The sequence below is a fragment of the Microtus ochrogaster genome, chromosome 15, assembly GCF_000317375.1.
Source record: "Microtus ochrogaster isolate Prairie Vole_2 chromosome 15, MicOch1.0, whole genome shotgun sequence".
Classification (NCBI taxonomy): Eukaryota; Metazoa; Chordata; class Mammalia; order Rodentia; family Cricetidae; genus Microtus; species Microtus ochrogaster.
Window position 1 is genome coordinate 30981618 of NC_022017.1, and position 26403 is coordinate 31008020.

Genomic DNA, 26403 nt, shown 5'->3' on the forward strand with positions numbered 1-26403 from the left:
TTTTTTTTTTTTGGTGTGGTTGACCTCTTTAGGTTGAAATTTTTCTTCAGGTGCCTTTTGTAGGCCTAGATTTGTAGACAGATACTGCTTAAATTTAGTTTATCATGTCTTGTTTTCTCTGGATATTATGTTTAAAGTTTAGTTGGGTATAGTAGTCTGGGTTGGCATCTCTGGTCTCCTTGAGTCTGTAAGACAGCCTTTCAGGCCCTTGTGACTTTTAAAGTCTCTATTAAGAAGTCAGGTGTAATTCTAATAGTTCTGCTTTTATATGTTACTTGGTTTTTTTCCTCTGCAATTTTCAATATTCTCTCTTGTTCTGTACTTAGTATTTTGATTATTATGTGCTAAGGGGATTTCATTTTTCTATCCTGTCTATTTGGTGTTCTGGATGCTTCTTGTGCCTTTAGTAGGTATCTCCTTCTTTAGGTTATGGAAACTTTTTTTTTTTTGTTGGAAATGTTTTCTGTGTCTTTGACCTGCATTTCTTCTTTTTTCTGTATTTCTAGCATTCTTAGATTTGGTCTTCTCATAGTGTTCCACATTTCCTGGATGTTTTGCCGGGATTTATTTATTTCCTCCCTTCCTCCCTCCCTCCCTTTTTTTCTTTTTAGATTTAGCATTTTCTTTGACAGGGATATCCATTTCTTCTGTTGTGTCTTCAATGCCTGAGATTTTCTCTTCCCTCTCTCTCTCTTTCTCTTGGTGTATTCTAAGGCCTTTCTTCTTTCTTTTTAATAAAGATTTATTTATTTATTATGTATATAGTGTTCTGTCTGCATGTATGCCACCAGACCAGAAGAGGGCACCAGATCTCATTATAGATGGTTGTGAGCCACCATGTGGTTGCTGGGAATTGAACTCAGGACCTCTGGAAGAGCAGGCAGTGCTCTTAACCTCTGAGCCATCTCTCCAGCCCCCACTAAGGCCTTTCTTAATTAATGGGGAAACTCATGGAACAGAAATAGGGGTCCAACCTCAAGGTATGGAGCTAGGGGAAGAAGAGAGCCTTTCTTCCATCTCTTGTATTCTGTTGATGAGGCTTGCCTCTTTGGTTTCTGTTCGAGTTCTTAGATTTTTCATTTTCAGATTTCTCTTTTTTTTTCTAATTTTAATTATTTATCCATTTCCACTCTCAGGTGTTGGTTTGTTTTCATTTTTTTCCACTGTTTGTGCTTCATTTCCTCTTTAAGGACCTCTGTCATATTCATAAAGGCTGTTTTAAGGTCTTTGTTGTATGCTTTAGCTTTTGTCACAATATTCAGGTTTGCTGGGCTTTAGTGGAGACATACTGTCCTGAGTACTTAGAGAAGGGATCTGGTAGACATTTTATTGTATGGTCACCATTGATTTTTCGCTTTTATACTGTTGTCTAGGCATCTGGCATTGGGAAGATTGTAATTCTAGCTGTTCATCTCTGGCCTTGTCTTTGTTGGGTGGGTGTTTTAGTCTTTGGTTTCTGTTACCCTCTCTTGTTTTAGGAGAGAGTGGTGGCTGTTGCTTGGTAGGAAATTCTTCAGAGATCCTGATAGGTGTAGCCACTGGAAGTTCCAGGGAAAATGTGCTCTATGTATTGGGACCTGACACTTAGGAATGGGGATGGGATAGGAGGGGGGACTTTGTGAGGGGTGGGGAGCAGAGAGGGTTGTCCACAGGAGGGAGGAAAGCAGGGTGATCCACCAGGACCTGCTTAGTCCTCTGGGAATGGGTAGAGAGTGAAGAGCGGCCACAACAGGTAGTCTGTTCCAGACCTGTGGACTGAATGCGGAGGAGAGGAGGGAGAGTGAAGATCTGAAGCTAGCCTCCCTGCTTTTGCTGGCCCTCTTGCTTCTCTGGCAGGCCGGGCTTTTGGGTTCTCAGGGAAGGCTCTCTGGTGTTGGGGGCTGGGATAGCAGAAGTGTGGAAGAAGGTTGGGGCAGAGTGGAGGGGAGTGCAGCAGGTGGTCTGTTACGGGGAGGGGGTGGGTCTGGAAGTTGGATTTGGAGAAGAGGAGGGAGAAGCGAAGCTCCACAGTTGGACTCCCTGCTTCCTGGCCAGAGTGGCCTGTGACTTCCCAGGAAATCTCTAGACCATCCTTAAAGTCCTGCAGTTGATTTGCCCATGGTGCTGTCCATGTTGTCGGCCAGGCATGCTTCTCCCTCAGTCCCTTAGTGTTTGGAAAGTGCTCCGACTTCTGTTGGCTCCGTGTTTCTCTCAGTGTGGATGGGTATAGTCTTTATTTAGGACTTGTGGTGACCAAGTGACTTGCTGTGGTCACAGGTCCCATGGACAACAAGGAGCTGCTTAGCGCATGTCCGTCTCCACTGACATCGTGTTGAGTCACAGTTGCCTTCATCTCCTGCAGCTGTCAGTAGTTGGGCACCCTCCCGGGTGAGTAGCTCTGTGCTGGAAGCTTCTGTGACATTGGGTGACAGATAGGGTGAGCTCCCAGAATGCCTAAGCCTCTAAGTGGGATGGCACAACCTGGGTCTCTTCCTGGCTACCCCCCCCCCTCCTTCCCCTGGGCTACCACTGAACTGACTACTACCAACTCTCCTGGGATTTTGTGAACAGACCTGGAGCCAACAACTCTAAAGAGACAGGACTGCACCAAGCCTGGAGCGGTATGGGGAGAGCTGCCCCAACCTTCATTTCTTGGTCATAACCCTGTTCTGTGTCCTGCAACCCACAGCTTGCATAGTCATGTGCCCCCAGGTGGTATTCACGTGACTTCCTTCCCTCAAACAGCTAGCACTCCACTTGCTACTTGCTGGGTCTTGTGCTGTTCTCCTTGGCGATAAGTAACTTCCTTCCACAGCACGTTACCTCAGGATTTCTCCACGCCTTGTCTTCCCTTGAGGGGCTTTTGTAAGTCCCGAATAGATGGGGCCCCTGCCTTGTTTTCGTCCTTATGCAAGGCGGCAGGTGTCACTCTGTGTCTTGTGTATTTGCCAGCGGTGCTGTTTCGTTAGAAGCAGTTCTGTTCTGTTGGATATTGTGTTTCTCAAGGGCAGGAGCCTCGTCATCCCCTTAAGGTGCCCTGTGCTTTATATAGGACATCGGAAGCATTTAGTGCTTGTTAGCTGTCTGAGCTTGGACAAGGGACTGTTAAGTGCACCAATCTCTCCACTTGTCCACGTCAGGATGATGAGCTTGACCTTCTCTTTTCCTGAGACAGAGCTTTGTCTCTTCATTACAAGATGGCACAGAGCGCAGACAGGACCGACGGCCTCACAGCTGCCTCTGCACCTGACAAAAACTGCTCTGCGTTTCTGCCACACTCATGTGCATATGCGCACACATGGACACAGACACGTGCACACACACACACGCATACACACAGGCACTTACAGACACAGACACACACATGCACAGACACACACACGCATACACACAGGCACTCACAGACACAGACACACACACATACACACAGACACACACATGCACAGACACACACACGCATACACACAGGCACTCACAGACACAGACACAGACACACAGACACACACATGCATATACACAGGCACTCACAGACACACACACACAGACAGACACAGATGCACACACAGACACACATGCATACACACAGGCACTCACAGACACACACACACAGAGACACATACACACACATACACATTGATTGCTCAGTGGTGCTCACTGATGGCTGTCACTCATGTTCTGTGCCTGGGTGTGGGGCCGTGTTTGCTAGCATCTGGTTTGACTTCTTTTTTCCTGCTGCCAAGGCAGTCTCAGGGTGCCCATGAGGAGAGTCCTGCCTCGGCAGTCCTTTTTTCTCACCCTACTCCCCTCCTTTTTCTTACCGTGTTTATACTTTTAAGACTGACTTGCTCTTAGACATGCCTGTGTTTGCTGTACTTAATCCTCATATGATTTTCTCGAAAGCGTGTCAACACGTGTGGATGAGCACTGAGATATTTAGTAACAGGTCCTGTTATTGGAGGCTCTTTTAATATGTGCACATGAACTACTTATATGCAGTTCTAGAAGGTGCTACACAGGCTGCCGGTGGAGAAGGTTAATAGTCTCATTTTGTTATCTTGAGACAGGTTCTCTCACTGAGATTTGGGGCTTGCCCTTTAGGCCAGACAGGCTGGCCTGATAGCCCCAGGATCCCCCTGTCTCCACTGCCCTGGTGCTGGGATTGCAAATGCACACACACGGCCATGTCAGCTTTTCACCTGAGTCCAGAAGATGGAACTCAGGCTTGTACCATGCACGCTTTACTGAGCCGTTCCCCCAGCCCAGTGCTTTTGTTTTGTTTGACTTTGTCTGTGGGGACGGGGAGGAGAGTGGGGAATCTTGTTTTGTTATTATAGATAACACCATGGTGGATATAGTTCTGTTTTTGGCTTTGTAACAGGACCTACATTTATCCCCTGAGAACTTACTAAGTCATCGGTTCTGAACATTTTTCTGCTATTTAGATGTGTTTTCTGCTATTTAGATTGCCTTCTGAAAGGGTAATACTGATTACATTCTGGCAGCAGCATCCTAAGTCATTATGCTTTGAGTGCCTTACTGTTTAATTTGTATTTTCTTGGTTATTTTAAGTTTTTTTCAGTTTACAGATTTTATAGTTGAACCTTTCTCACCTGAGCCCCTTTAAGATCTCATTTGGTTCTCAGTGAAACTTTGATGGCTTTGGTCGGAGAACAGTATCCTGCCTGTTGCACTGGAGAGATGTGGGCTGCCCCATTGTCCGGGACAGAGCCAGCCCTCAGCTCTAACCTGCTGAAGTTACATAGACTCCTGCGCAGTAACGATCTGTGTGTCACCTGCTTGGACACAGTAGACCTGGACAGCTCTGAAGGGCTAGGAAGGCTTAGGCCATCTCCTGAGGGCTTCTTGTGTTCTAGCCTAAAGCTGAAGTTTCATGAAAATCTGCACTGACCATGTTAGGATATGTCTTTCTAGCATGACTTACATTTAAGACTTGTGCTAGAGTCCTGAGAAATGAGTTTCCCGGAAGAGGGTTAGCATCTAGTCTGCACACAAGAATTGACAGTAGCATGGGAGATAGGCTTCCAGCCCACATGTATGAATTAACAATAGTATGGAGCTCACTGAGCTTGACTCACCTTGGTCAGGATTTTGTTTGTTGATGGAAGTGACAGAACTGACCTTGCACCAGCTGACACTGGCTGCTCTGTTGCGTATTTGGTATTAGTGACTCTTGGGCACTGTGTCCTCCCTCTTATGTTTTCCCAAGAATATCCTTCCTTTTCTTCTATAAAGGCAGTTGGGAAGAATAGACACGTCCCTGATGGCCAATGCCACAAATACTGCCCGATAAATGAAAGGAGTCAGGTTGGTCAGGGACAACAAGGCTGAGTGCTGGGATGCGGGTCTGAACCACCCAGGAAAAGAAAGGCCTTCCTCATTCTGTAGCATTGGTGGAAAAGTCAAAGCTACTGACGTGGTCCAGGAGGGGAGCCCCCACAAAGACTGGCCTGGCTGTGGGGGGTCCTGGTGAAACCTTTTTGTGTTCAAACTAGACTGCTGGGGTCTGTGAGCTGGCTAGTTCTTCCAGGAGGAAGTTGCTTCTTGGAAGCCAGCAGGGCCTGGAGTTGCCATTGCTGGGAAAGCCATCCCTTCCCTCTGTCACACAACAGGCTGCTGAATCAGGCCCTACAGAGAGCATCCTGGGAGGTGGTGTTCCAGCTGAGGTACATGGACACGGTGGTGAAGATTTTACTTTCTGGTGTGACTCCAGTCTGTTCTCAGGAAGCAGGAGATAAATCCCCACAGAGAAAAAGCCTTTTCTTCCCTCTCTTGCATATTTGATATCTTTATTCTTTTTTCTAGCACCACAGACAGCTTTTAGTCTGGTCTCTCCTTGGCAAGTCTGTGGTTACAGGTGCAGATGGGTTACGGGGAAGTGGTGATCACCCTCCCCTCTGGACCACAGAGCCCTCTGGTGCTCTGTGGGTGTCTGGGAGTCGCACAGTGAAACTTGGACTGTGAAATTTGGGGAAGGCTTACGCTGGCTGCCCAGGAGGTGAGAATATGAAGTCTTGAGTGCAGCTCCAAGAGTCTTTTGGGGTCCACAGGTTCCAAATGAGGGACAGGAGGAGGCACCAGCGACTCCTTTCTTGTTTGCCTTTCATTCCTCCTGAGTTGAGGGGCTGTACTGCATGTGGCTTTGGGCCTGTTGTTTGAGCTGAGACCCTGGGACCCCTGTGGGGTGTGCAGTCACCCCAGGTGCTGTGTGCTTCTGGTGTGTTCATGGGCAGAGCACAGATCCCACAGAACCTCTGATGTCCCAGTTCTGTGGGCTTTATGTGAGATAACTAGGAAGGACATGCAGGCCTTCGTGCTGGGCACAGAGTGAAGACTGGCCCTGGGGGGTGTCTCAACCCAGAGGGCGTGGACTGCCTCTCTTCTTAATACTGGAAGAAAAGCTAGAGTTTAGAGTCTGTGGATCAGCCTGAGTCATTTTGGGCTGGGGAACCAGGATAGCTTGGAGAGACCATGGTTTGAGACTTGCCTCATTTCTCTCTGACCATCTGCAGTGATGTACAGTGATGTACAGGACCGGCAGTACTTCAGGCTCCTCAGGCTGCACGCTGGCCTAACATTTGTTAACTCTGTCTCTATCCAGTGTTGTGAACCTGGGTGGGGAGGCCTGGGCTTCAGCGTGTATAGCACCTCTGTCTGTTTTGGTTTCTTCATTTCTCCTAGGTTTGCCTGGCCTTTATGGAGTGTCCCTTTGAGCTTTTCCCTCTCCCAGGACCATTCATTCTTGCCTGGGCGTTGTCAGGATGACAGAGGGGGCAAACATGTTCGCTGAGGTCCCTTTGATCAGGCCTTACTCTCAGGACCCCTTCATCTCCATAGGTGCCAGGTCCTCAGACTGGGACACTGGGCATGAGATTTTATGTGTAGACTCCAGGTTTCTGAGCCTCGTGGGGTATGTTTGAGCATGAGGATGAGGTAGTCACATCTATGCCTTTCCCTCTGCTTCACTCTGGGAAGCCAGGCCACTCACTCTCAGTTTCCCTCTGACCCCAGCTGATTTTGTTATATTGTTCGAGAGAGACTTAGTTTTGAGGGACAGTACGTACCTTTTAAGGCTGATTGTCTGGTAGTGGTCTACACTGTGGCCCTTGCTCTGGTCCTGCAGAGTTGATGTCTCTACACTAAGATCTCGGGGGAAGCAGGCAGCTCTGGAGGTGCGCACCGCGGCCTGATTGTGTGAGCTCTGGTGAGCAGAAGGTGCTAGAGCGGCCATTCCAACCAAGGCCTTGTCTGAATCGTGCCCATTTCTGAAAGTCAGCCCCTATCCTTTCCCCTCGTCACTGTTTAAGATGTAAAATGCCTACAGTCTCCACTGATGCTCTGGTCCTACAGAGAAAGTCTGTCTTCTTCCACTGCCCCGCCCCTATGGGAACACGTTGAAGTCTTGACCTATGACCCATTGAGTTCGCTCATGGTTTGTGAGTTCTGTATAAAGATCTTTGTTAAGTGATATGCACATAGAGACACAGTCAGATTGTTTTTATTGAAGAGGAGGCGGCCATGCAGTCCCTCAGTTACTGTTGCCTTGAACTTCATGGTGAACACTACCAGGTGGGATGAGCCAGACCCAGAAATAGCTCTGTCTCCCTCTTCTGTGTGCCTGGACTCAGTAACATTGTGAACTCAACGTCTTTTTCTTATCATCTCTTAATTATTATTATTATTATTTTTTTGAATTTTGTAGTTTTGAAATAGGAATGTACTGTTTTTATGCCATGTTGGTATCTGACTTTTGGGTAGAATTATATGACCAAGGTAACTGTAAGCCTCTTGATGGTGGTTTCTAGAAGCATACAAGCAGGGTGTGGATGGGAGCTCCAGATGATGTGCTTTGGTTCTGTTCTGACTTCCCCCAGGAGTGTTTGCCCTGTGCAAACCTACAGTGTGAACTGAGGCTGGACGCAAGAGGCAAGACTTTTAGACTGTTAGGGCGGCGTGTGTTTTTCCCAGCATGCTCCTCACCCTCGCACTTTCTCCATGCACAGTGTGTCTGGAGTCTTTGAGAATTTTAACTTGCTGTATTTCGATTTTCACCTGGGCTGGGGAGAAAGGAAGACATGCATATGAACTGTTGAGTTGTAAAGAATCCTGGAGGCAGGGCAAGTCAGGGGCTGCAATTTGTTTCCATTGCAACTGATAAGCTCCCCTTTGTTTGTTCGGAAACAGGCAGAAGGGACTTGAACAAAACCCAGCAGAAAGGAATGGGGGGAGGGACACGGGCTTACTGTGATTTCTGTGTTGAAGAGATAAATGCCATGTAGTACGGCATAATAGGTACTTTCTAATAAAGTACATTCTTAGCGGGGAAATCAGAGTGCAAAATGAGGTGAAGAAAAGCTAGTAGGCTGTCAAAAATCTCAAATGTTTTATGGATTTACCAGTGATGGGGAATAATAATTTGTCAAGAAACAAAATATTCTAGGGTACCAAAAGGACCTCCTGTGGCTTCTAGCGGAAGTAGGTCTCAGTGGGGAATGGGGCTGTCACAGTGTCTAACTCAGTCCCGTGGTTCTGTATACTGGTCCACCATCCGTGCTACAAACCCCTGAATTCCATGCCTCAAGCTCTTTCAGTTCTAGGCCTAGAACATAGCGAGCCACCCTAAGGGCACTCAGGCGTGGCTCTCTGGCATCCCAAGTTCCCCGTGACATAGATCTAGTTTAAGGCAATCTCTTGTTCAGACTAATGGGAAGCTGGTGTGTAGGATTTCCTATAGCTACAGAAATTACATCCAGGTACTACGTGTTCTGGCGCATTTATTCTCAGGCTGGCCCAAGCCAGCTGGAGCAACCGCCTTCTTTCTCCAGCTTCTGCGTGTGTCTCCGCTGTACAGGAGGGGCCCCTGGCCTCTCCTGGCCCAGAGCATCCTTCTAGGCATCTCCCTTTCGGTCAGAATGTCACCCCATCCAACAGTTACAGTCAGTGGTATATAAGTAGTAGTGGGAATGGCTTCATTGTATATCAGTGATGGTCTCCACGCCTGACCTCTGTGTGAACTCCAGATGGCTAGATGCCCCGGACCGCTCAGTGTGGCTCCTCTGGGTTCAGGAAATGCTGGGTGAATTGGTTCCCTTCTTTTTCTCTGGCTTGGTTTCCTCATCAGAACGTGAGGGTTAATACCCGTCTTGTCATTATTCAGCTGTGAGGGCTAGAGAGCGTGTGTGCAAAGGCCTGGCCTGAGCCACGAAGGGAAGCGCAACAGGAGCAGGGCACTGTTGATTCGATCTGTTTCTCACCTCCAGGAGGGTGTGGCAATAACCCTGCTCTCAGACTGCGGAATCTTCTAGCTCTCTGTTTTGACGACTGTCCGCATTGCTCATGGGGTCAGTGAGTGACCCAGAAGGAGATGTTGAGTATGCAGAGAGGGGCAGGGAAGAAGGAATGTCAGTTGAGAAAAATGCCTCAGGTTGGTCTGTAGGCAGTTCTGAGGGGCATCGTCTTGATCAGTGATTGATGTGGGAAGTGCCGCCCCTGGACAGATGAAAGTGGACTGAGCGACCCATGGGGAGCCAGGCAGTAAGCAGTGCCCGCCATAGTCTCTGCATTGGTTCCTACCTCCTTGCTCCTCCTTGAGCTCTTGCCTTGACTTCTCTTCTTGACAACAGCAAGGTGAAGTAAACCCTTTCCTCCCCAAATTACTTTGGGTCATGGTCTTTATCACAGCAGTAGAAACCTAACACAGACAGGCAGGGAAACTTGATTTCCCTGGGCAGATGTGTGGGCTGTGGGCTTTGCAGTCTTCAGGTGCCGTTATCCGGGCTCTTTTGCCTCTTGCGTCTCTGCTCTACTGAGCTTGACTTCAGACTGTAGAATGAAAGACTCGGTGTCAGGTCAGCAGTTGCAATGCAGACGGGCTGCCGTCAGCGCTCTGAAAACACCGTGGCCGTGTGCTGTACCCCCATGACAGGTTTTGGTTGTCCCCACAATGGCACATGGTTCTCCAGCTCTAAGACTCATCCAGCTAAGGGTGTCACCAGCTAGGGGTGTTACCACAGAGCTGGTGTCTGCAGGATTTTCACAGGTGGGAACAGATGGGGAGCCTTTATTTTTAGCTCTCCTGACTCTCATCTTTAAACCTTTGACTAATTTTCTCTTTCTTTCTTTCTTTTTTCTTTTTTTTTAGTGTGTGTGTATGTGTGTTCCTATGCACATGACCTGAGTTATGTGTGTATATGACTCCTGTCTGCTTGTGGAAGTTTGAGGTGACCCTTGGGTGTCACTCTTTAGGAGCTATCCGCGTTGGTTTTTGAGACAGAGTCTCTCATGGAGATCGTGGGGCTTGCCAACTGTCTTTTTAAAAAAGATTTATTTTTAATTATATGCACCGTGTCTCTGTGTGAGGATGTGTGTGTGTGTGTGTGCAAGCAGAGTGCCTGCAGAGGCCAGAGGTGGCTTTGGTGGCTGTGAGCTAGCTAATGTGGGTGCTGTCAGTGAAGCCTGGCTCCTCCTGAAGAGCAGAACTTGTTCTTAGCACTGGCCTTCTCTCCAGCCCCATCAATTAGTCTCGATTACTTGTCAGCCCCTCAGGCATCTACTGTCCCTGCCTTCCCAGCACTGGGATGATAAGGGCCACAACATTCCCCACGTTTTAGGTGGATGCTGGAGATTGGGCCCTGTCCTTACTTGCTTGACAAACACTTTATCAGCCGAGCCATCTCCCTAGACCTCTGACTCATTTTCTTTCAGAAGCATTTACCTCAGCCCTTATTTACTGCTAAGTGTGATGTAAGTGCTCAGAATGTGGGCTGGTATCAGCGCAGAGTAAGAGAAGAGAAGCTGCTGACTGAATCCAAACTGAAATCGCGAGGTAGGGTTTCTCACTTGGCACTGAGATTCTGGAAATTGGCAAAAAGGACCAAACCTGTAAAGAGTTGACAGCATGAGTGGCTGTGGTCATGTCCCCTTTGGTTTCATGATGGTACCACCACAGGTCAGAGCTGAGGCAGTGCGTGTTGCTTAGGCACTGACCTTCCAGAAGCCATAAGATTGCAGGTGAACCTAGGGGCAGGGTAGACATCTGAGGTAGCAGCAGAGGCCTGCTCTGGCACCTCTGAGGTGACCCAGTGGTTTGAGTGGTGGTACCTTGTGCTGTGCTGCAGGGCTTCATGGTGAGCCGACTCCCTCTGTTCTGATGCTATGCATTCTGCTGACAAAGTCCATAGCATGAGTATTGGTACAAATGCACCCAAATGTGCAGCCCTGCCCTGCCTCCAAGCAGCCAAGCAGGTGGATTTGTGAACCCCATGCCCGTGTCTGTGGCTAGTATGTGGGCACAGATGTGGGGAGGTGTGTAAGAACATGGCCCCCACACCATGCTTTCCCTGTCCACCTGTCTGCTTCTCAGGTCAAGAGCCGTCTTAGTTTGCTAGGTGGGCCTGCGTGTGTACCCTGTTTGTGTGTCATGGCCCTGGCACTAGTTAATTTCCTCCCTTGCTTAGTGTTTCTCTTTTGATAACCCCCTGTATCTTTCTGCAAACGGAGTAGAGAGAGGGAGACCCGCCTTGGCCTTGCCAGGGCGTCAGTGGCTGGAGACTGCCGGCTATGGTAATTGTTGAGCGCTCACACTGTGTGCTGGGCTCTGCGTGCACCCTCAGTGCTCACAGGTCACACCAGCCCTCACAGTTGAGGGCAGCAGCTAGTGAGAGGGGAGATTGAGGCAGAGAGATCGGCTGATGGGCCCTACACCTCTTGGGTCGGGCCCGAAGGATCTGGGATTATAGCTTGGCCATTCTATCCTACTGGGTGTGGAGTGCAGTAACCTTTTGTGTTGCCCACGTTGTCTCAAGCAGACCCCCTGCGCTCAGTGAATGTGCGGTCTCATCGCGAGCCAGTGACAGAGCTGAGCCCACTGTGTCAGCGGGTGCCTGATACCTCTGGTGTGATTATCTGTCAACTCAGACGCGGGGGTGCTTGGTTTGAAAGACAAGAATTGGGTGAGATGGAAAATGTCAGATTTAATTTATTCAACTGCTCCTTCATTTCACCGCCAGCTCATGCTGCGTAGCCCAGAGAAAATGCATTAAAAGTTTGCCATTCGTCAGTCGACAGGGACTTGGCCTGACCAGATTGTGCTGTGATAGGGCCTTGATCTTGATGAGCCAGACCTCAGCCTCATTTTACTAGGCTTCTTGGGCCTGGGGAGGGTGGGACTTGAAAGGAGAGATGACTTTGCTTAGTGTCTCTAGAGGACCCAGCCCCTCCCCCACTCTCTGCTGAGCTGCAGCGAAGCAGACTGGTCCAGCCAGAGGCCAGGTAGCCATGGCAGTTGAGAAGTGTCTGCTGGACAATCTGTTGCAGCTTGTGGTCCCTTAGTCTTAAACTCAAACGGCCTTCAGATGCCGAGTGCCTTCCGGAGTGTGACTCAGCGCTACCATTTTTAGCTCACCTGTGTCATCTTGGGAAAGAAAACCAAGCAGCTGCAAGAGAAGTTTTGTTTCGCAAAACATCACAAAATTAGTTATACGCCGAAGACAATGGTTTGTTATGGAAAAAAAAAACTTATTAAAATGGCAATTACAGAAAAGGTCAATGGAGGCATAAATTAAAAACATCTTTGAAAATTTATGGTAGGGGTTTAAGATTGGAGCTCTTGGTCTGCTCAAAACATACTTTGTGATCTAAAACAAACAATTTGCTTGTGTTTTTTTCCCCCGGTTAGATGTCGGTTTGTGACCTCCGAGTATCAGCTTCCAGCTGAGGGCTGTCTTCTCCCAGGGCCTACTTTTCCTCCCTTATTTCTGGCTTTCGTCAAGGGTGCCATCAGGTTTTTGTTCTTAGAATCTTAAACTTCTTGGAGTCACCTTGTTGTCCTGTTCTGTGTCTTCTGTTGGCTCATTGTGGTGGTTCTGCTATTTCAGTTTCTGTCCTTGAGATAATTCTTCCCTGCTTTGAAGTCAAAGCACAGGGTCAGCCATTCAGCCATGCTACTCGGGTCAGGGCGGTGGCCTCCTAACATCACCATCCCTTCTCCTGGATCTGCTCCTTCTAGTCAACGGCACGTGAGCTGAGCATGCAGCCGGAGTCTGCAGCAACAGCCCCTCACCTGTTGACTGCCATCTCAAAGATGTTCATGAGTCACTTGTACATCATTTTAGCCTAATTTATTATGCTCCCAGCCATCCCTCGGGCACTGTATGTATCCCGACACTCTCATTCTCAAAGCATGGTGTGTGTACACTGCTCCTGTTAGTGGGCTCAGCCCTTGTCCTTGCTCCCAGTTCCCCTGTTATGAAGAAGTCAGTCGCATCTTCCTGTCTCCCTTCTTGTTTTTGTTCATTCTCCTTTTGCTCTACATCCCCTCTGACTTCCTCACCAGGTTAGGGGCTCCTGGGGACAGGGACCACACTTACCTTTCATCTTTTGTCAGTATTTGTGCCCAGAAAGTGACCGATGCTTATGGAACCAAGTTAATTTAACATTACCTTTCCTCAAATTGCGTCTCAAACTGTATTAAGTGAGACTCCACCAGGCATGTAACGAGACAAAGGGGGCAGGATGGTGTGCTGCTCTCGAAGAGCCCAAGCACCTGTGGAGTGTGGAAAGTGGGCTGGTCCTCTCACCTCTCAGAGCTTTCAGTGCTGGGTAAGGGAGTGTGAGCAATGTATGGGGTAGTTGGAAGGAAGGGCGAGGACTGTGCATGTTTAGAAACAAGAGATTGTGACTGGGAGGCGGATGTCACATGGAATTGGGAGACTCTTTTCACACTTCATTTTCTTCCTCCGTAGACCAGGAATAGCTCTGGCTTTCCTTAGCCTTGCTCTAAGAGACACAGAGGTCCAGAGACAGCTGGAGGAGATATGTGCAGGGTGTTCTGTACAGTGCCTGGCATGAGTGACAGGAGCAGGAGACCGAGAGATCACATCTCGGCTGCACACAGGGAGCAGAGGAAACCGGAAGTGGGGCAAGGCTATGAACTCTGATTCCTCCAGTGAGATTCCACATCCTAGAATTGCCACAACTTCCCCAAACAGACACCATCTGGGGACCAAGTGTTCAAATACATGAGCCTGTGGGAGGGCACTCAACCACCACACCTGATTTAAATATGACACAACAGACATTTCTGTATTATTAAAGACCTTTAATAGTTGTTACTGTACATGGTTGGGTCAGTTTATATTTTGTTACAATACCGTGGTTTTACCTGACCAGTACTGCATGGCAGATTTGCAGATTTGAGTTGTTTACTGAGTCTTTGTTGGGTGTTTCCTCTTCTCTGGTGCAATATGAAAACCTCTGGAGAGCTTAAAAGTTTTCCTAGGTAGCGGTGTAAATGGATAATTACGTAATAAGCTGGCAGCTTAACATAATTGCCTTTTGCTTTGGTAGAATGTGTTTGTATACTACCAAAAGGAATGTAAAAGGAACAGAGGAATATTGAGTCTCTTGGTAGCTTGAATGATTGCTTATTGGGGCCTCCAGTCTATCGCCTTGTAGATAAGTGAAGAACAGATGTAGAGAAATGTCTGTAGGAGGTGGTTCACACGCCACGAGCACGTTCATCTGATCCCATCAGCATTCTGTTAGTAAGAGGCTTGTTTTCTCGACAGGCTTTAGGTGCCTCCCTCACTGTCGTATTATTAATCTTTTTCATGGTGACAGGTAACTTTTTCCTCCTTAAAGGTGGCCTGTCCTGCTGCAGAGGGAAGCAAAGCTGAGTTCATTTTTCTTGCCATGTACGTTGTTTAAGTCAGGGGTGGTGCACTTCCTTACACGCTGAGGCAGGAGGATTGTGAATTTAGGGACAAACTGAACTACGTGTTGAGATCATGTATGGTTGTGTGTGTGTATGTGTATGTATGTATTTGTCCCTGTCTCTTCTTATTCTTAGGGAGTTGATTTGAGGTTCTCTCCTAAAGGTTTATTAATGGTTTTACAAACTAAATGAGTTTATTACTGAGTTAATTAATCAGTTAACTGTGTGCACGTATGCACATGCCTTCATACCAGGGCATGCATACATCAGAGGTCAGAGACAACTTTGTGGAACCAGTTTTTCTCTTCTCCCCTTGTTGACTCCAGGGATCTAGCCCAGGCCACCAGTCTTGGCAAGCATTTCACTGGCACAGAAACTGACTTGGATGCTGATTTCCTTATCTTCCACTTCATTGGTTATTTTCTCTGTGCTTAGTTTGAGTATAGTTTTATTTCCTGGATTTTATAGTATATAGTTAAATAGTTGACTTCGTACTCTTTTTTCCTAAGAATCATTTTAAAATATAATATTTACTTCTTTAAGAATTTATATTGATTTTGGTTATATTCACCTGTTTTTCTCCCCTCCTCTTCCTAATTCCTCTCAGATTCATTCTACCTCCCTAATCCCCTTAACTTCCTGTCTTTTTTTAAAAAAATTACTCATAGAGTTCAATATGTGCTGCCCATATACTCTTGGGTGTGGGGCTATCCTCTGGAAGTGTGTTCTACCTACCAAGAGCCAAACCCTCGAAGAAAACAGACTGTCCGTTCCCCTGAAGCCATCAGTGACAACAGCTTCTCAGGGGTGGGGATTCACAAGGCCTCCCTGCTCCAGGACAGAACATGACTGGCTTGAAACTGTGCAAGCAAAACAGCTGCTTTGAGTTCAGGAGTGAAGTGGACCTGTCAGAAGCCCCTGTTTCATGCTGGTCCTCCCTGACCTCTGACCCTCGCAATTCTCCTCTTCCCTTCTGTGATGGCTTTTAAGCCTTGGAGTGTGTGTGTCTCGTTTGTGGCTGAACATCTATTGACACTTATTCTCTGTGCTTTAACCAGTTGTAAGTTTCTGCATGAATTGCTATCTGCTCTATACAGAAACCTCTCTGATGAGGACTATGGTGGTTTGAATAAGAATGGCCCCCATAGGCTTATATATTTGAATGCCTAGTCTTCAGAGAGAAGCACTATTTGAGAATTAGAAGTAGTAGCTATGGCCTTGCTGGAGTAGGTGTAACACTGCTGAAGTCATGTGTTGCTGGTGGCAGTCTCTGAGGTGTCCCTCTGTCTACGGATCAGGATATAGCTCTTACCTACTGCTCCAGCGCCGCCCTGCAGGCTGCCATGTTTCTCGTCATGATGATAATGAACTGGGCCTTCAAAACTATTAGCAGGCGTCCAATGAATGCTTTCTTTCCTAAGAGTTGCCTTGGTCATGGTGTCTCTTTACAGCAATAGAGCAGTGACGAAGACAAGGACTGAGTGCTGTATTGTTGATCTTCATGGTACAGAAGATACAGATTTAGAGGACGGTTTGATATCATGTTCACTCAGCAGAATGATAGTAGTAGATTAACTCTGGGGCCTGTGAGTGCTCTAGCCGTGGGTTCTTGGCCAGCTTACTGCAGCAGACATGTTGCCTCCTATGGAGCTGGCCTTTGGTTTACAGAAAGTGGTAGGTTACCCCCATAGCGTTTTTGCCACTATTGCACCCACGCGCCTCTCTTGCCACTGGGTCATCATTGTAGCTCACAGGTTCACAGTGGGCAAGACTATTGATGACTTTGCTCCCCAGCAGCCTCAGTAGCACCATCTAGTACTGTGAAAGCCAGCCAGTAGGAAGGAAACTTCCTGGTCAGCATGGACTTGATTTCTTCATGTCCTGTGACCAGAGTGTGTGCTGTCTTCAGCAGTCAGGCCTTAATACCAAATTCTGGTGGGTAACCAAGAACAATGATATAGACTGTTTTATTTTGGGCATCCCTGGGACATACCAAGCACTGACTTTTTTATTTGGCAAGCTATGTCTTTTGGAAGGAGCATGTTTTCCTATGTACGGTAACTTTAGTTATACTCTTTAAATTATCTGTCTGTCTGTCTGTCTGTCTATAAATGGAACTTTTAAAATAGTACATTTTTAAGCTTTCCGAGTGTTAGTTGTTTCTTCCTGACTCCTTCCTTTGTCCTACTTTCTCACCTCTCTCCCAACCTAAACCTCTCTCCTCCTTATTCCTCTTTCCCTTCATATCATCTTCAACTCTACCACTCTCTGAGATCTGCCTTTCCTGGCTTCTACAGGCTTAATACTAAGAGCCACAGCTGAGTGGGAACATATGACCTTGGTTTGTCTGGGTCTGGGTTACCTTGCTTGGTACACTGTCTCCCAGCTCTATCCACTTACTTGTAGCTTTCACAATTTCATTCTTCTTTATAAGTGAATGAAATTCCATTGTGTAATAGGTACTGTGCATGCTCGATTGATTTCTACTTTTTTTTTGCTGACACAATCTCACATTTTATTGCATAAATATCATTTACAGGAATGAATGTTCTGCACTTTGTTATTTTTCTCTTGGTGAAAACATCCATCTTAGAAATTTTTACTCTTTTTTTGAGGAACTGCCGCACTATAGCAACTGCACCACTCCGCACTTCCCCAACAGCGGACCAGGGTTCCTTGGTCCCCGCATCCTCACCATCATTTGCTGTCATGTTTTCTTAGCCCTAGCCATTCTGACTGTAGGAAGATAAAGTCTCACAAAAGCTTTTCTTTGCCTTCCCTGAGAGCTAAGGTTGGTGAAGACTTTAAAAATATTTTTTTAGCCATTCGTATTTCCTCTTCTGAGTCCTGTCCAGTTCCACAGGTCACTGTTTAATTGGGTGGTTTCTTTTCTGGTTTAGCTTTTAGTGCCCTGTGTATTCTAGGCACGAATCCTCTGTTGGTGTCCAGCTGGCAGAGCTTTTCCCATTTTCTAGGCTGCCTCTTCAGTCGATGGAGTTGCCTTCACTGCACAGTCTCTTAATTTCATGAGTCCCACTTGAGGATTGTTGGTCCTGTTTCCTGTGCGGCCCGAGATCTATTCAGAAAACCTTTACCTGAGCATGTGTCCTGAAGGGTGTTGTAATAGGTGCGGCAGGGCTGCCTCCCCAGCACCCCGCTGCCCGCAAGGCTAGCTTTACCCGAAATAATTACACGGACACTGTATTCTTTTAAGCACTGCTTGGCCCATTTCTATCTAGCCTCTTTTAGGCTAACTCTCGCACCTGGACTAGCCCATCTCTAATAATCTGCTGTAGCCCACAAGGTGGCTTACCAGGGAGATTCTAGCCTCTGTCCATCCTGGGTTGGAGCTTCATCGCGTGTGCCTCAGAGAGCAGAGCTCTCGCCTCTGCCCGCAAGAGTGGAGCATCGTGTCTCTCTGAGGCCTCTGCCCCTGAGAGGAGAGCTGTCGAGTCTGACCTCACTTCCTCTTCTTCCCAGCATTCTGTTCTGTTTACTCCTCCCACCTATGTTTTAACCTATCAGGGCAAGCAGCTTCTTTATTTAATTAACCAATGACCTTCCTCCATCAGAAGGGTACTCCCTATGCACTCTCCCAGAAGTTTCAAAGCTTCTGTCTAACGTTGATATCTTTGATATATTTGGAGTTGATTTGTGTGCAAGGGGAGAGACAATGAGTTTCGTTCTTGTTCACATACATATCCAATTTTCCATCATCTGTGGAAGATGCCATCTTTCTCCAGTGTGTATTTTGATTATGCAGTTCCCTCTATGGCACTTCTGGGCATCTTGAATTTGACGTGTGTCTTGGTCACTGTTTTACTGCTGTGAAGAAACACCATGACCAAGGTAATTCTTGGTGGCTAGCTTATAGTTATAGAGGGTTAGTCCATGATCATCATGGTGGGAAGCCAACGGGCGTAGTGCTGGAGAAGTAGCTGAGGGCTTTACATCCTGACCCAAAGGCGGCAGAGAGAGAGAGAGAGAGAGAGAGAGACAGAGACAGAGACAGAGAGACAGACAGAGACAGACAGACATTGGGCATGGCAGGGGCTTTGAAACCTAAAAGCCCACCCCTAGCAAACACACTTCTTCCAACAAGGCCACATTTACTCCAAGAAGGACAACATGCCTCCTAATCCTTCCTAAACAGTTCTGCTAATTGGGGACCAAGTAGTCAAATATATGAGCCTATGGGGGCCATTCTCATTCAAATCACCACAGTCTGTTTATATTTCCATCCAGTTAAGATGATTTTAAGAATGTCACTATATGTGCCCATGGGAGTGTGTGTATGTATCTTGTGTGTGTATGTGTCTATGGGAGCTTGCCTTGTGAGTGTGTCTGAATGCCCATGGGAGTCTGTGTGTCTTGCATATATGTGTGTACATTCTGGAATGTGTGTGTATCTTGTGGGTGTATACAGGAATTCTATTTGACTTTGGGCACTTAGGGACTTTAAACTCTGCTTTTATGGATTCCTATTTTAATATTGCTGTGGTTAGAGAAAATACTCTGTATGATTTTAGTCTTTTAAAATTTACTGAAACTTGTTTATGGCAGGATGTCTGGTGTGTCTCAGAGAATTGCCCAGAGTGGTGAGAAGCATCCGGATTCTCCAGTGATGGCTCTAGTGGTCCATAGATGTCAATTTACTCAATAGGTTTGCCACCTCATCAACCTCTTCTATGCTCTTATTGATTTTAATTGTTTTAACAAAGGGATGTTAAAGCTGCCAACTTCAGAGGAATTATGAAACTTGCCCCCCCTTTTTATTGTATGTATCTGAGGCTTACAACAGGTGCTAAGAGATGCTATAGGCAGTAAAGTGGTTACAAGAAGATGAATCTATCTGCCAATTTATGTGCTGACTTTTCTTGAGGCAGAACAGTTAAAACAATGCTAATGAAAATCCCTAATACACCATATTAATTCACTCCTCATGGGCACCCTGCTCTCCGGGCTCTTTATTATGCTTGTCTTTGCATCTTTTGACCTTCACTCTGCTCTCCTTCAAGACGACCTCTGAGTCATTCTTTCTCCTCTGATTATGTAGCATCTTCTTTGTGCTTCTAATTTCACTTGGCACAATGTCCAGGTCCATCCATATTTTGGCAAATGGCAGGATGCCCTTTGTAAAGCCAAATAATATTCCAGTGTGGCTTTATTATTCATTTATTTGTTTATTTATTTGATGTATGTATGGATGCATTTGTGTGTTTGCATACACATGCATGTGTGCATGCTCAAATGCAGAGCTAGAGGTTGATGTTGTTTTTCCACCTTATTTATTTTGGGGTTGGGAGGTCTCGCTAAGTCTGGAGCTGCCTGCCTGGTTGGCTGCTAAACCCCAGGGATCTTCCCACCTCCATCTCTTGAGTGCCAGGATTACAGGTGTGCCCTGCCATTTGTGTGTTTTTTAGATGTTATTTTTATTTACGTGTGCATCTACACGAGTGTATGTCATTTGTATATAGTACTCATGTGCTTGCGAGAAGAGGACATTGGATTCTCTGGACATGGAGTTACAGGCAGTGTGAACCACCTTACATGGGTGCTAGGAACTAAATTCTGATCTTTGTGGCACCTCCCCAAACCGTCCTCAGTGTACTTTTCTGCACATCGCATCCTCTGTCTAATTCTTTAGGTTGTTAATATATCCTGAACATTGGCAACTTGGGGCGAGTGTCCTGACGAGGTGTTGCCTTCATCCCCAAGGGTTGTCTGCACAGGCAAGGATCTCATGCAGATGTGACTGTGGTTTGAAGAGGCACCATGCCAAGTGGAGGCCCGACGGCCGTGCAGTGGGGTTTGCTCTTCTCTATAACCATGTCACGCTGTTGAAGCACAGCCATGTTCCTCTGAACTTGACTCAAATGTGGGGTTTCAGGGTGTGTCAGCCATGATCGTGCTGTTTGTTTTTCCTTGTTTTTTTTGTCCCCCTCTCAGAATCAGGGAAAAGATGTACGGCTTTCTTCCTCCCCTTGAAGATTCCATAGCTGACCTAATGCAGACATGGCTATCTTAGGTTATTACTTAGAAAGAACAAGATGAGCTGTGAAATCATGGTGCGCTGGTCTTCCATGCCAGCATCAACTATGGCATTGCCCAGTGGCCCGTGAACAGTTTCCCATCAAGAGTTCGGCAATCACATTTTCTCCTCTCATAAGGAATGCTATAATTAGGTGATAACTACTTTCTATTAAAAATGTTCTTTTGTTTGTATGAATTCTTTAAATTCTGGGGTGGAAAGCAGTTCTTGAGGGCAGGAGGGGCTCCTCATTTGACTGGCATCATTGTTGAAGCTCCTGATCAAAATAAAATGAGATATTGATTTTTGAGTATGATAAATTAAGGCATCATGGGCTGTGAGAGAGTTAAGATTTGTCATGATTTCCTGTAGCTTGGCTTATGTGGGAGATGCCAGGAGCCACCAGGATTTTGAGCTCTCCCTTCCATGTGGTCTCATGGGATACTTATGGCCAGGACTCACCTGTGGTTAGTCTTTGGGACTTGAGAGGGCCAAGTCCCTTCCCTAGGACCTTAAGACCTGATGCCTCCCTAAAGGCTCCAGTTTCTGACATCATTGCATTTTGGATAGTCTCCCATATGAGTTCTCGGAGACACAGCACAGTAGTGGCTGAAAAGGGAAACATATGTGCGAGATGTCACCAGGCCCTGAAAGACGACTCTGCTCTGCTGTAGCCAGGGGCACCCATGGATATTGGGGTTTCCCATAGAAAGCCCCCACCCCTGGGAAAATGCTGATCTGAAGCAAAGTAGCAGGGATGCTGATAGAAAGGCACTGTGAGTGACAGACACTTTAGTTCACCAGTCGAATGGCCATTGACAACACATGTGTGTGCTAGCATGTGCTGGGACTCTTGGGCATCAAAGTAAGACTCTTCCTTCTCCACTCGAGTAGCCTTTGCTAAGAGTGGCACAGGACTGGTTGGCACTGAGACTCCTAATCCAGGCTTTGTTCCCAACGTGGGGCACATGAAGTGATCTGCTTGGTTCCTTGAGTCCTTTGGAAGACTCTTAAGTTGTGGGTTATTTGATCATTTAGAAACTTTTTACTTTTTAAAGCTTCTGTTTCTGTTTCTGTTTCTGACTTGGTCTGTGTGTAACATGTATGTGGGCATCAGTGGAGCCCAAAAGAGGGCATTGGAGCTTCTGGAGCTGGAGTTACAGGTGGCCGTGAGCCACCTGCCATGGCTGCTGGGAACTAAACTTGGGTTTTCTGGAAGATCAGCAAGTGCTCTTAAACACTGTGCCATCTCTCTAGTCCTAGAGACATTTTTCACTTTGGGGACAAATTAAGAAGTGATCCTTTTCATGTCTTCTTCCCACAGAGACTATGTAAATGGGCTTCTAGCAATAGGGGAGTTCTTGACTGGACTTTTAGGACTCATGGTTCCCAGCCCAAGTAGTCCAATCTCTGCCTGTCGTCTCGTGTTTCTCCAAGTGCGCTTACAAGACAGTGATGTTGAAGGTGTGCCCAGTGCTGGTGTCTGCAGGTTGCTGCCCTGTGGTGTGTCAACTTGTCCTCAGGAACTCACACACGTTTGTTAAAGGAGTCACTGCTTTTACATTAGGACAGCTAGACTGTACAGGAGGCGTGCTTCCTGACAGAGATGCACAGGAAGGCTGAGCTCTTGACCTGAACCCAGGTCTCATTTGGCCATCCCTTCTGACTGATTTCTGGTGTTTTTCTAGAAGGCAGAAGCTCCCTTGTTCCCTGTCCCCTCTTCTCTTAAGTCTTTAAAACACCACAGTGAGGACACCACGGGTATAGAGTCTTTGACAAGCTGCTTTCTCCTCTTGCCAGACTTTTCACGTGCAGAATTGGGAGGGGACCATCTGCGCTCTCTTGGAGAGCCTTCACCACCTGTGTTGTTTCTTTTCCTTCCCCAGTGACAAGCGATGTGTGTGTGCGTGTCTGCGTAGCAGTGGTTGCAGCAAGCAGGTTTACCTTGCGAAGCTCACTAGCAGCATCGGAGACTTTGTTTTGTGGCCGTCTATTTCCATGTTTCTCAGATGGACAAACTGTAGTGTCGGCTCTGTAGGGACTGGTTCCTGTGTGGCCCTGGTTGCTTAGTAACTGCCCACTGGCTTTATGGCCCTTGGTCAGGCTGTATTTCCCTGGTGCTATACACATCCTGGATGGTGTAGCTCATATGCACAGGACCTTCAGGGTGGCAGCTGCTGGTGTATTCAAGGAATGGAGCTGCCACTGTCACTGCTCTTTTACTTCTGCTGGAAGCCTCCCTTACTGGCCTGGACTGCTCCGGGTCAAGCTGAACAAAAGCCACCCGCTTCTACTTTATCTGCTGAACCCAGATTTTCTTTTGTTTTCTCCTCAGAGAAGAAAGATGTGACTCAAAGCCTGGAGCACTATACAGCCAAGTGTCCCGGGACGATGGAGCCCATCACCCTTCCGGATGGCCTCACACTGCCTCCTGTGCCCTTTACGAAGCTGCCCATTGTCAGGTGAGGCAGTGGGCAGGTTGTGGGCACAACTCTGCTTCTGTTGCCAGCTCTCTGGCTCATGACTTAGCTTTAAAAATGTTACTATTTATTTTTGAGTATTTCATACATGTATGCAATGAAATATGAAAATATCTACCCCTGTTTCCATCTCCATGTCTCCCCATATCCCTCCCAGTCCCTATCCCATCTTCATTTTTTTTTTTTTTGATTTTTGAGACAGGGTTTCTCCATAGCTTTTGGTTCCTGTCCTGGAACTAGCTCTTGTAGACCAGGCTGGCCTCGAACTCACAGAGCCCATCTCCATTTTTATGGCTCAAGAGCTACTTAAGCTTGACCTCAGGTCTTAGAAGCAACAATATCTTACAGAACTGAGGCAGTGTTGTCCTGTAGCTACTGTGGTCCATGCCTATCACGTGGTAGAGCCGTGGACAGACGGGATCCTGTTGATTTCTAGTCCAGGATGGAAAGCAGCCAAACCTGGTCATCTCCTGCTCACAGGTGTGGGCGGCCTCCCTCTCCTGGACCTGCTGCCGGCTATTCAGGAGCAGAGACGGTCTCTCTCCTCCCTGTGTCTGTGCTCACTCCCTTGAGGCTGCAGTCAGGATCCCTCCTTGCCTTGGGATATCCAGGCCCTGCACTGCTGCACCAGCCTGAAGCATGCCCCGTGGGTCCTCCACTGGGCACAGATTTTGGAGAAATTTCTGAATCTCAGAAAGATTTGTTTGAGGGTTGAGAGAAGCAACATGGCATTTTTCTGTGTTCACAGTGGTGTATAATTTTAGGATCCCCCCATGATGTCTTGGGCACATCTGTTGGTGCTTACGTGCCCTGGGCTCCCCGCACAGTCCTGTGGTGCTCCAGGGCAGTATCACTCATCCTCTCTGGGTAGCAGCTGCCTGCTGCTGTTGTGACTTCAGTGAGGCTCTGTCGAGGCCATTCAGAGCTGTGTATCAGACACGCTGCTCTCTGTCCTCTTCCTGGAGGCTGTTTTAGCTGCCTGATAGAATGATTGGGGTGCAGCTCTGGGAATCCTAGGAAGGGTGGCTGGACACAGAAGCCCCGGCAGGTCATGTCTGAGTCCATCCTTCTCTCCATTTCTTTTCCCTACCTCCTTCCCTCCCTCCTTCTTTCCCTCCCTCCCTCCCTCCCTCCCTCCCTCTCTCCCTCTCTTTCCCTCTCCTTTAATTTTTTTTTCTTTTAAATTGGAGACAGGGTCTCATGTAGCCCAAGCTGGCTCCAAACATACTGTATAGCCAAGGATAACATTGAACTCCCTATTCTTTTGCCTCTACCTCCTGAATGGTAGGATTACAAGTTAACTTTTTAGCCAGGCATGGTGGTGCACAGCTTTAATTCCAGCACTCAGGAGACAGAGACAGGTGGATCCCTGAGTTTGAGGCCAGCCTGTTCTGCATAGTAAATTATAGGACAGCCAGAGCTACACAGAGAAACCCTATCTTAAAAACCCTCAAAACAAAGCAAAATAACAACTATAACAACCCTCCCAATTCGAAGACTTTCTTTTCTGTGATGTTGGGGTTCAGATCCAGAACCTTGCACATGTGAGGCAATTGCTCTCCTCCTGAGCCCTATTCCTAGCAGAAGACCACAAAAGTCTCTGGTGCTTCCTTAGTCCAAATTCCCACCCTTAGGGGCTATGTTTCTGCTAGAAGTATGTCACCCGCAGGTCTGAGGCAGGGCTGTGTGTTGTTCATCCTTGGCAGGAGTTGGAAAGCAAAGGTCTCTCTTGGGCTTTTCCATGAGTGAGATTTACAGTGGAATCTATTTGACTTGGGATTGAGGGCTTGATTCAGTTTTCAAACTTAAGGCTAGGAAAGCCTTTCTTAATACTTCTGTATCTGCTTATTGGGTCCTGGTGCCACACCTGGGTGTCTCAGTGCTCAGCTCTTAGACCATTGAGGACCCTAGCTCAGGGAATGGTGCTGTCCACCTCAAGAGAGCCCTCCACAGACATGCTCACAGGCCCACCTGATCTAGACAAACGTTCCTCAAGATTCTTTCTTCCCAGCAAATCTGTGTAGAGTCACAGGCAGACCCTGTTGTCACTTCTCCTGCGTTCTCCATCTCCACTTGATGACAACCAGTGCAAAAAGCTATGCACTGGGCCAACATGTTTCCATAGAAACGAGCTGAGGACCACTGGGCTGTAGAAACTACTAGTCAGTGTTTGTCACTGTGACCAGGTGCCTGAGACAAAGCATCTTAAGTAGGAAAGGCTTATTTTGCTTTCATCATTTCAGGCTTCAGTGTGTGTTCCTTTGGTTGTGTTGTTTCTGGGCCTGTGGTCAGGCATCACAGCAGGGGCGTGTGGGGAAGAGAGCTGCTCACCCCCTGGCAGCTGGGAAGTAAAGAGAGAGAAGTGGGGGAGGTGGACAGGGCATTGGGACAACATACACACTTCAAGGACACACTTTCAGTGACCTGTGTCCCTCACCCAGGTCCTAGCTCTTAATAGGCCACTGTGAGCTCAGCAGTGGGTTAACACACCAATGGAGCAAGTGCTGTTTTGAGCCTGCAGCCTCTCAACAGGGCTGCAGGCCAAGTCTTTAGACCATGAGCCTTTAGATACTTCCTATCCAAACCGTGATAACCTCCACACCTAAGGCAGACTTCATTGGTTTAAGTATTAAAAACATCAGAGGAAGGGAGTAAAAGTGACCTAGGGAGATGGGAGCTTGGTGGTGTGAACACGGAGGACCACAGCTCCCTTCTCTGATGAACAGTAAGTTGTTGGTGTGAACATGGAGGAGTGCAGCTCCCTGCTCTGATGCACGGTCAGTTGTTTAAAAACAGCCCATATCCACGAGTCAGGTTTCAGAGGTGCTGTGTCGAATTGTTAGATACAAGCTAATGTTTTTGGAGATACCTCAAAACTATGATTTCTTGTTTTTAGAATAGATGGTTCCTGCCTTTTTCCATTGGACCCTTTCTTGGTTCTTGATAAAACCATTTTAGCAACTTACAGGAAAAGGCCCACCTGGAAGCATGCACTAGGCATACCCCAGAGTGGCTCCGAGTAATGATGATGCAGGCAAGTAAGAGACAAACACATCCCTGTTCATGTCTGATTCAAAATCCTCTTAATCAGATATGTACCCAGTGGTCAAGATGAACAGGGTCCTGGACATTTATGGGGTTCATTGACCATCAGGAATGACGTCGTCTTGGAGTGATGTCAC

The 26403-nt window shown here is 47.3% G+C and overlaps 1 protein-coding gene across 2 annotated transcripts in view; it reads left to right on the forward strand.

Annotated features, from left to right (window-relative positions):
* Positions 1-26403, forward strand: part of Trappc9 (trafficking protein particle complex 9) — a 425933-nt gene that overhangs the window by 61189 nt on the left and 338341 nt on the right. For both annotated transcript variants that reach the window (XM_026782638.1, XM_026782639.1), the window contains one exon: positions 23077-23203. In XM_026782638.1, coding sequence (XP_026638439.1) covers positions 23077-23203 — 127 coding nt within the window. The remainder of the gene's footprint in view (positions 1-23076; positions 23204-26403) is intronic.